The sequence below is a fragment of the Branchiostoma floridae genome, chromosome 9 (genome assembly GCF_000003815.2).
Source record: "Branchiostoma floridae strain S238N-H82 chromosome 9, Bfl_VNyyK, whole genome shotgun sequence".
Classification (NCBI taxonomy): Eukaryota; Metazoa; Chordata; class Leptocardii; order Amphioxiformes; family Branchiostomatidae; genus Branchiostoma; species Branchiostoma floridae.
Genome location: NC_049987.1, coordinates 19,530,765 through 19,541,887, shown reverse-complemented (window position 1 = coordinate 19,541,887; position 11,123 = coordinate 19,530,765). Strand labels below are relative to the sequence as shown.

At 43.4% G+C, this 11,123-nt stretch overlaps 2 protein-coding genes across 2 annotated transcripts in view; both read right to left on the bottom strand.

Moving 5' to 3' along the window:
- LOC118423456 (leukotriene-B4 omega-hydroxylase 3-like) overlaps nt 1–1,145 on the bottom strand; it is a 10,485-nt gene extending 9,340 nt beyond the window's left edge. Inside the window, exon 1 of the mRNA XM_035831622.1 lies at nt 985–1,145. The gene's annotated coding sequence lies outside the window, so the exon portion shown is untranslated. The remainder of the gene's footprint in view (nt 1–984) is intronic.
- An 8,781-nt stretch (nt 1,146–9,926) lies between these two features.
- Nucleotides 9,927–11,117, bottom strand: LOC118423197 (sodium-dependent glucose transporter 1-like). Its single transcript, XM_035831230.1, has one exon. The coding sequence runs from the start codon at nt 10,901–10,903 to the stop codon at nt 10,259–10,261; it is 645 nt and encodes a 214-aa protein (XP_035687123.1). The 5' UTR covers nt 10,904–11,117; the 3' UTR covers nt 9,927–10,258.
- Between the last annotated feature and the right edge of the window lie 6 nt (nt 11,118–11,123).

The following is an 11,123-nucleotide window of genomic DNA, read 5'->3' as shown; positions in this document are numbered from 1 at the left end:
AAAAAACGGATGAAAAGGTGAAAATTTTTCCCACCAACCTCTGCTTGGAGAGTATGGATGACTTCCGCACAAGCATTAATTCTCAGTTCGCAATTATTGTTATTATCATTATTATTATAACTTAAAGTCTCCGGTGACCGCAACCCACCCATGACGCACGTAGAACGCATTTTCCGGATTATCAGGCGAAAAGGTCACATGACCAGTTGACCCGGATCAATACCACAAAATCTTCGCTGGACGATCAACGCGTTACGTCACTCATAGATGCTACAACTTAAGTACAGGCTATTCAGAAAGTAAGACTTAGAGTGTGCATACACAGCTATATAGTGATTTTAGAGAAATCGTGACCAAAATATAGGATCATATAGAAAACATAGCAACATTTCCAGCGTATTACCGGTATACCGCACCCTTTCGCACGGTACTTACAGGGTAGGGTTGAATTACTCTTCAAGCAGAGGATAGGCTCCGGCTGTTGTTTTTTTTTACGTTTTTTTAGTCGTTTTTATCGGGCTTTCTATTTTGTCATTTTTACAGCAAGATATAAAAAAAAGATAGAAAGCCCGATAAAAACAACTAAAAACACGTTAAAAAAACCGCCGGAGCCTAACCTCTGCTTGGAGAGTAGGGTTGAATGACCTAGCGGACGTTGCTCTAATTTTGATCAAGGCGGTTTTCTAACCTCCTTGTTTGGGTATGCACATTGTAGATCAAAGGTCTCACAAGGCACCGCACCATCTTTCGTCAGTTTTCTTATTGCTATCATTGAGACAACAAATTAATTTGGACACTTTAAAAGCAAGAGAATATATGCATTGATTAAAAGATGTAAGGTAAGTCATGTAACGTTAACCATGTAATTTGTTTACATGACGAGCCTTCGACTGCTTAGTACCAGTCTACTGGTGTCAAATTAATGCTTGAACGTTATGGCGATAGGTAAGATAAGATAGGTAACTATTATATGTATGAGCGCACCTGTTAGCACACCTTTGGTTTTGCAAAACGTAGACTTATCGGTTCTATCCTCAGCGTGTAGGGCGGAGCGTCGCGTCGGGTCGTGAGGTAAACGAATTAGGTGAATACACGGACCGCGCAGGTCATAGGTGAAATGGGGACGGGCGCACTGTTTCTTGGGGGGATATCTAGCGTAAAAATTGCAGCTTGCTATGAATTGAAGTTCTTCTTGATCTTGATTGAGTACTGGACAACGCCCCTCAGTTGGGGCAAAGCGTCCAGGGAGAGTGCTGCGCCTTAATGTCCCCTGAGGCGTCGGAGAACTGCCTCCTTGAACTTTGGAGCGTCTGTGATCTCCGTGACCTCGTATGGTAGAGAGTTCCAATCTCTGACGGTCTGTGGGAAGAAGGAATGTCTGTAGCAGTCTTTGTGGAAAGGTAGAGCCTTGTAAGAATTTGGGTTTGAGTGTCGCGATTGGCGCGGTACAGGCTTTAGATGAGTTTCGACCGGTAGGGCTACTTTGTGGTGTCTTGCTTTCTGTAAAATTGTTAATCTATTTGCTGTCCTTCTGTTGCGTAAAGTATCCCACCCCAAATCAGAGACAAGTTTAGTGACACTGTCATAACTATGATACGAATTTGTGACAAATCTGGCCGCTCTTTTTTGAACGGACTCTAACTTAGCAATGTGCTCGAGCTCTTTGTGGTATGGATCCCAGGCAGCGCTGGAATACTCTAAATGTGGTCTAACAAGGGATGTATATGCATTTGTTTTGACTAATTTGGGGCAGTTATAAAGATTGCGTCTCACAAAGCCTAACGTCTTGTTAGCCTTGGAAGCAATGTACTGTATGTGTTGTGACCAAGAGAGCTGGTTATTGAGCGTGACTCCTAAGTATTTGTGGTTGTTAGTCTCGGCTAGAACATGACTTCCTAGTTTGTAGTCATAGAGTTTAGGTTTACGTTTGTGGGTATAACGCATAACAAAACATTTGTCCGGGTGTAATTTCATCTGCCATGTGTTTTGCCATGTATCTAATGTATTGATGTCCTCTTGTAAGAGGATGTGATCTCTGTCACTGTTTATCTCCCTGTAGATGACACAGTCATCCGCAAAGAGACGGATGTTAGAGTTGAGGTTGTCAGCTAAGTCATTAACATACAATCTTTATTGACACGACAAAAGTACAGCGACTTTCGTAAGGTCTACATGTATAACAACTACTTACAGTACAACTAAACACACATATATGGATATCTATAGGTATGACTAAATCAGCATATAGGGTCTAGCATGTCATTAACACTATTAGTTCTACGGTATAAACATTCGTGGATATATTTGCCTACTTGTACACAGTGAGGGTTATCGCCTCCCAGAATGTAGTTGAATTTATCTATCGAACAGAGAGTAGCAAATTCTTTAGAACAAGCGGAAAGTAATGTGAACAGCTCTGTGCGTTTATCATTATATCGAGAACAATCCATAACAAAGTGACGTTCGTCTTCGATCTCATTTGGGCAAAATGGACAAAACCTCTGGTCACGGGGAATTTTAGTATATCTTCCGGCTTCTATATTTAGTTTGTGACTACTGATTCTCATCTTTGTAATTGCTCTACGAAGTTCGAAACTGTGTACATTCGAAAGATACTTCTTTTGTCCGTATCTTTCCTTTAGCGTAGAATAAATGCAAAGTTTTGAGTTATTCTGGATAGAAGAATGCCATTCTTGTATGTATATATCCTGTAAGCGGAGTCGTAATTGGTCGGTTAGCATATAACATGATACAACCTCGGGTTTGTCCATACATGTCCAAAACCATTATAGTTGAGAATGTCAGTTACGTGATTTGTCCAGTCGTATTCGCCGGAAAGTAAAACATCATATGCTTCACGTAGTAAAGAATCTTCGGGTAAGTTTGCTAGACGGTGCCAGTATTTAATTAATTGTATCTCAGCATTGATCGAAATGGGAAAGGTTCCTAACTCACCACGGATGCCGTCATTTGATGATTTCGCATGTACTCCGAGTAAAAATTTTTGGAAACTCATGTCAATGGTGTCAAATTCTGGGATACTAGTATGTGAAGGAAGTCGTATATTTTCAATTGCAAAGTTAACATATACTAAGAACAGTAGTGGTCCGAGCACGGTACCCTGGGGCACTCCAGAGACTACCTCCGCCCACTCTGAGTGCTCTCCCCCAACTACATGTGTACCACTCTTTGTTTACGATTTTTGAGAAAATTAGAGATCCAGTGATGTACCTTACCCCTAATACCATAATTTTGGAGTTTTAGGAGTAAGCGGTCATGAGGTACCTTGTCAAAAGCTTTTGCGAAGTCGGTTATAATCATGTCAGTTTGCGACTTGTTATCTAGAGAAAGTCAGTTGTAGTTAAAATAAGTTGGGTTTCACATGAACGCTTTTTCCTAAACCCATGTTGCTTGTCAGATAATATAGAGTATTTGTCAAAATGATCCATCATCTGTGATTGCACTATGTGCTCCATAACCTTACTACAAACACATGTGAGAGAAACAGGACGGTAATTTGCAGGATCAGTCCTGTCCCCCTTTTTAAAGATGGGAGAGATATTGGCATGTAGCCATGGGGAAGGGATTTGACCAGTTTCAAGTGATTTCTGACAAATAATAGTCAGAGCAGGGGCTAACTCAGCAGCTGCTAGTTTGAGGATCCTTGCTGGTAGGCCGTCTGGTCCACCTGCTTTGTGTGGATTCAGATCTTTTAGGAGTTTGGTAACTCCGTTTACATTGATGGAAAAGTCAGGCATAGTGGGGATAGAACTACGGGGGAGGTGGGTTTGATATAATTGAAGTCGAAAGTGTCATGTGATCCTCGATGGTGCAAATTACTACTTTTGTGTAATAAGAAAATGAGCGATGGGACGTTTTCAGAGGATCTTATGCCTCTATCATGTTTAACGGTTCCTTGCAAAGTACTTTCAAACTTTGTCGTGGTGGTTTTATGTTCACGGCTTTCGCGGTGGCCGCTTCACCGCGAAAACCGAGAACATTTCCCTTCTGTCTTCTGAGCGCGCCACCTGCGACACCTCTTTCTCGCTACATTTGATTAGTATACATTGTCGAAGTGTTTGAGGACTTATGCTACGGTGAAGACACTGACAAATACGTGTACACATTTTAGTTCACATTCATTCATTTCTACATACCAATTTACTGCATAACACCATGGTAGAAAAGTATAACTGTACAACGTATTCAGAGGGTAGATACGGTTAGATCAGAGACAGTTAACGTTGTTCACGCCAGCACTGTCAAAGTCAAAAGTGTATTGCCGAATTTGCACCACCTATGCCGAGTGAGTAAGGATCATTAATTGGTTTCTTTGGTGTACCAACGAAATATTTTACCGTCAATATTGACGTCTTTTTTAAGAAAATAGGTTCTGGTGACAATATACAATAATAGTGACCATATAGTAGTATCATTTGAATATTCCCACGGTATGACATACCCCGCATCTTGTGACCGCCACGAAAGTTACAAATGCGTGTAACATAACTGCTCTATTCCTTCCCATATATGATTTGCTACTAAAGTAGAAAAGTCAAATTTACATCTAAACATAAAAAGACAGTAAGTGTCACCTGAAACCTTCTGAAAGCCGTTTCGGTTTGTAAACTATACACCATCTGACGGTATGTGTAGACTGACTATATGTCTGGCTGATCATAAAATCGGTCTGTTATTGTGTCGAATCCATGTAGGTCAAAACCTGGTCGTTTTCTATCGAGTATCGTTTTGCTCTTTTATCAATTTAAACCTCGCTCTATAAAACACAAGCGGATAAAATGAAAACTTGTAACGTCATAGTCGATCCAGGAAGTTTGAAATATTAATTTCGGACCTTACTGAATTTCTAAGCATACCATTTTCATGAGCATATTGAACTTCGTCCAAGATGCGCACAAGATCACATCCAATTCATCTTAGTGGAAATCTCAGCACTAGTGTTGAATGTAGACTACACTACGCTAAGTTCTTACCTGAGAATTTACTTGTCGTGCCTTCTTCTTGGGAACACAGGGGCCAAAAGAGACCGTGTGATTAGAGTTATCTCTCAGCTGTATTTTCAGGCGTTAATCATTTCGATATAGGGGTGTAAAGCGTAATCTTAGGCATTTTAGGCATTTAAAAGTGCGTATTATGGAATATGGCGGGCAGTAAAAATCTCAATTCAGATTAAATTAACAATTTGTTGCGTTAATTCATTTCCACATTTCCACCTTTGGTATACAACGCAATAGCAAGCCACGAGAAGTCCCCTAATTTTTGTTAGCCTATCCAAGTTCCCATTTGGAAAACATGGCGGACAAGTAATGTGGTTGTGGGACTTGTTTACATAATAAGAAAAAACATTCCCACGACAAAGGCGTTTTTATATGCCCTGAATATCACTACTTAGTGTTACTGTAGTGTCAATGTATGTTGCATAAAAATGATCCTATAGTGTTAATTCCAGTGTTGGATGTAAATTGTTAGCATTCTATATAATGACGCTACAGAGGAAGTTCTGTCACCATCCTTTTGGCCCTGTGGTGTCCTGGTCAGACGGTTCCACAGCAAACGTTCCTCCGTCGACCATCACCAACCAAGACCATGAAGACCAGCTCGGATTCACTGAATGTGGCTTCCTGCCGCTCAGTCAAAAACTCCGCCTCAGCCGTCAAGGACCTGTGCCAGATGTCAGACATTGTCCTTCTCCAGGAACACTGGCTCTTGCCGAACGATTTAAACTTTCTCTCTAGCTTGGATAAGGACTTCCTAACGTACGGTACTTCGGCTGTAGATATAGGTAACGGCCCTCTATATGGTCGCCCTTATGGTGGCGTCGCAGTCCTCTGGCGCAAGTCTCTCTGGATCACTGTGAGTATTGTGAGTGAGGATAACGATAGAATCTTAGCTCTACGAATTACCAATGATGCCTTCGGTCTCGCAAACGACATGGCATTTTGCGAAAAAAAAAACTAATTGTATGTATTTCCCCTGCAAGCGCGTTCGCTTGCAAGGAATGCCACCTTCAGTTACGCTCAACAGCAGACCTTTGCCCTATGTCCAATCAGTTTCATATCTCGGCTTCCACATTACTTCCGATCTTTCTGACGACGATTCCATCCGCAATCAAACTCGCTATCTGTACACCGAAGCCAACACCCTATCCCGAACATTCGGCAAATGTTCTGCTGAGGCAAAACGACTTTTATTCATGTCTCATTGTTGCCCCCTGTCCCGTGAACAGGTGTGGTCTAATCACAGCGCCGCCGCGCTGCAGAGAGTCAGAGTTGCTTTCCATGACGCTCTTAAAATCATTACGTCACAGCCTAGATCCAGTAGCAACAGCTGCATCTTCGCACTGATGCGCGTGGACACGTTTGACGCCACCAGGCGTAAGCTGACGCACTCATTTGCGACTCGCCTCCTGGCGTCTGAGAACGACATTATCAGAGTCCTATCTGATTTCGATGTTATTGCTACAAGTATGTTCTGGAAGAGCTACGGCCAAGTACACAGACCACGTGCACGAGTGTAAATCCTTCCTGCCTTTTGATTTAATGTATTGGATTGTTGTTCTTCTTAAATGTATTGTCTAATTGTCTGTTTTTATGGGCCTTGGTGCCTGACAATGAACTATTGAAAATGTATTCTACCAACACAGATGAACTTTCATGCTTAGGTAAGTTTGTGTTGTTCACTCTGAGTAACATGGTGAGTGTTAACATGTAATTGATAATCCGGTCATGCATTTATTTGCCCTACTTGCCACATCGATTACCCCCACCTTAACAACAACAAAAAAGTCTATGCATTTTTCACCCAAACAAACTTACAATTTCCGGGAAAAGCAATAGCGTTATCTTTCAAGCGTAAACTGTGTTGCACTAAAACCAGAATAAGTATTCAGGGAGAGAAAGCATTTGTCACTAACCGTAGAAAATTGTTGAAGTCTTTGGTAAACTAGTAAAATCATCAGCGATAGCAGATTTTAAAAGCTATCTCACAGTGTTATAACTTTCTACGTAGGCTGACAAACCTTCCTCAGAGATCTAGAATTTCATACAGTGAATATATTCTCACCTGTAAGGCACGAATCGGGCCGAAATGTTAGAGATATTTCACCAGTGATAATCATAGTCCGAGATGGAATTACTTCTGCATGAAATTATGTCTGGACGGTCTATCCTCAGGTGAACTCTTTGATTGAAATGTCACAGTTTCACCCCTGACATGGGAGTGACGATATGTAAGTATCACAGCTTGCTTATGAGTGAACGGTAGGGAATAAAAGATCGTCAATACAAAACTTCTCGTCAACTTTATTACATTGATTACTGAAGTTACTGAGTTACTGAACATTACACGTATTCTTATATACAGTTTATAACTGTACGTTGATGTAGAAGACCAATTTTCAGGCATTAGGCCACAGCAAGTAAATTTTATGGATGACATCCGCGCGCTCATTAATTTTCGCCTGATTTCAGGGAAAAAAAAAGAATTTTTTTCTTCTTCAAGGAAGGCTGGATAGACAAAAATGGGTAAAAGTTGTGTTGTAACCTAATCATTGAATATAGAATTGACACTAGAGACTCTGTAAGCATTGACTGTAGTTGCAGAGGTGCAACTTGATAGATAGTTGTAAAAGTGGCACAACTATGTGCATGCGTAAGAAAGGAACACAAGTCGCTAAGGACCAGTATAAGAAACTCCGCAGAGAAGTACAACGGCAGCTGCGGAGAGCTTACTGGTCCTACCTTGACAGTATCTTTGTAGAAGACGACTCCAAGCAAGCAGTCATGAACAAGAAGTTTTGGGCATACATTAAACACCAGAAATCATCGAATGCCGGCATCGCTGCCCTCAAGGATGGAGGCCGCCTTATAACGGACCCCAAGGGCCAAGCTAATATCCTGAATAGACAGTTTAAGTCAGTGTTTGGTGACGGCAAAACCTACTCCACAGAAGAATTCCAGGAGAAGTGCAACATGCCACCCAGTGACTATCCTATCCTCGACAAGGTCAATATCTCGGTTCAAGGTGTTAAGAAATTGCTAGCAAACCTTAACCCTAGTAAAGCACCTGGGCCTGACAATATTTCTCCACGCGTCCTCAAGGAACTAGCAACTGAGATTGCAGCACCCCTCATCATCATCTTCCAGTCATCAGTCAGTAGTGGTAGTCTACCTAGGGACTGGAAAACTGCCCACGTCACTCCAGTGTTTAAGAAAGGTGAACAGTACAACGCAAGTAACTACCGCCCAGTCTCGCTGACAAGCGTGTGCTGTAAAGTGCTGGAGCACATCTTAACCAGCACTATGATGGATCACCTAGAACACCACGGTATCCTCTGCAACCAGCAACACGGCTTTAGAAGAGGAAAGTCCTGTGAAACCCAACTCTTGGAGTTTACTGAAGAACTGTTTGAGAACATGGCAAGTGGACGGCAGACAGACATCCTTGTGATGGATTTCGCCAAAGCCTTTGATAAGGTTAACCACAGTCTCTTGCAACACAAACTCCACCACTACGGCATCCAATGTGAGATCAGTGCTTGGATTACAGCTTTCCTCGCTGATAGAACTCAAGCAGTGGTCGTTAACGGTGAGTGCTCGGACTTTGTCAGTGTGGAATCCGGCGTTCCACAGGGCTCTGTTTTGGGCCCCTCATTATTCCTGATCTACATCAATGACCTACCATCCACCCTGAACTCACCATCGCGCCTGTTTGCTGACGACACGGCAGCTTACAAGGCCATCACTTCCCCTAAAGATCAGGATCTCTTACAAGAAGACCTTGAGCGGCTTGCCGAATGGGAAAAGATGTGGGACATGACTTTTCATCCTGAGAAGTGTCAGACGCTACGTGTAACGCGGAACAGGACTGTCATCCAGCATGACTACCGACTTCACGGTCACACCTTAGCAACGGTTCCCAGTGTCAAGTACCTAGGCGTTACCTTCACAAAAGACCTTACGTGGAAAGTACACATTAACAACCTGTGCAACAAAGCCAACAAGACCTTGGGCTTCTTAAAGAGAAATCTAAAAATCAATTCTAGGCGCATCAAGGAGTTGGCGTACAAAACGTTTGTACGCCCCATACTTGAATACGCAGCAACGGTATGGGACCCCTACACCCAACAGGATACTGACAGATTAGAAGCAGTACAGCGAAGAGCGGCACGTTTTGTGATGCGGCGGTACCGCCGCACCTCCAGTCCAACTACAATGTTAGAAGATCTGCAATGGAACAGTCTACAGGCCAGAAGGAAGTCTGCCCGCCTTACCATGCTTTACAAAATAAAACATAACATTGTCCACACAGAAGGGTTGAGAGGAAAACTACAACCCGCCCCAACCCGAGCGAGACGTTCTCATGACAGGCAGTTGGTTCGACCTGTCTGTAAGACATTGTACCGTAAGGCCTCTTTCTTGCCGCGCACTATAAGTGATTGGAACCTGCTACCACAAGTGGCTGTCGAAGCCTCTACCATTGGCACGTTTGTGTCAATGGTCTCCGAGCGTATGTGACAACCTATAACCTTGGCTGGTGGCCTCGACCCTTGACCACCCATAAGCGACAGAATAATCAACGAGATGATTGTGGTCGCTTCAACCGGAAGAAGAAGAAGAACTATGGAAGCTATGAGTGTAGTTGCCAACATGGTTAATGATACCAGTCTACCACACTTGTGTCACTCTAACCAAGAAGGTTGAAACAGGCCCTCTTTCAACCTCCTTGCTCTAACTACACTGCTGCACTTCTTAGATACAGGAATGAATGCCTTGTTGGCTGTGATGCCATATTTTGTCACTTCAAGTCTTGTTACAACGTCTATTTTGAAAATTTGCCATCTTGTTTTTTTTACCCATCTTGTTTTTTTTCGCCCTATCTCATTATTTTTGCAGTCTTCAGAGGATGTCATCCATAAAATTTACTTGCTGTGGCCTTATTAGATAAAACTTGGGAGTTACCTACACGCGATTTATGATACCCAGCTGCAAAAGTGACATGTTTAAGTTGCTACAAAATGTACAACCAATTAACGGCCTCAGTGCACCGACAGCGCTCACATTTTACACAGACAGGTAACACCGGCCCATCAATATGCAACTGATACTGATTTTCAAATTCAAAATCGACCTATTAGGCATGATTCTTTATGCAATGGATACAATGGGAAAGTGGTTCTTACACTATACATGTATAAGGTGGTTACTAGTACGTACATGTACAGGTTTGACCGCATAGTCTATTTTTGTTGACTTGACATTGGAGGATTGGCGTTGGCAACAACATCATCGCCATCTCTCTTGCCATCTTTGTCGCCATGAACACTCATCTCCATCGTTTCCTCCTGAGTGTGTCTCCCGGGTGCAAAGAGAGGAGACACCGAGACCTGCATCACGGCAAACACCGCCAGTAGTCCGCAGCCGCAACCCATGAAGAGGTACAGCATGGCCCGTGGACCCATGTACTCAAACAGGTACCCGGTGGCGTAGTTCGCAGCCGTGCTTCCCACCGAAGCACCGACCACACAGATGGCGAACACGATGGAGGAGGCGTCGAGGTAGCGGTTGGCCCAGGCTGTACCGCCAGGAAAGACAGAGGAGGAAAAGAGACCGAGGATACAAGTGAAGGCCCAGAACACGGCCTTGTTCGTCGCGCCCCAGACTGCCAGCACGATGCCGGAGATGCAGAGGCCAGTGATTTCTACAGACAGCATGATGTGGATGGGGACCCAGGCTGCTATAGCGATGGACACCCACCGCATGGAGGCGTAACAGATCCAGAAGGTGGAGTACACCACACTGGCCTCGGGCTTGCTGTACATGCCTGTCTCCACCATGTAAGAAACCATGTACTGCGTGAACGGGTTCTGGTTGAACTGAAACATGGTATAGAACAGGAAGAGAAAGACGAGCAGGAAGACAGCTTTGCGACCTTGTCCCTCGAGAAAACGACTGGGAGAAAGAAAAGCGGAGAAAGACCTGGGAGATTTTTCCTGCTTGCGATCTTCGTAAGTAACCAGCTCGCGGTATTGGAAGTAGAAGAATACGATGCCTATGATTAACTGCAGCACGGACACTCCGACGTACGGCCACTGGACTTGAGAT

Bases quoted from the DNA above. Each gene is read 5' to 3' on its own strand.
- LOC118423197 (XM_035831230.1), bottom strand. From the start codon at position 10,903: ATGTTTCAGTTCAACCAGAACCCGTTCACGCAGTACATGGTTTCTTAC.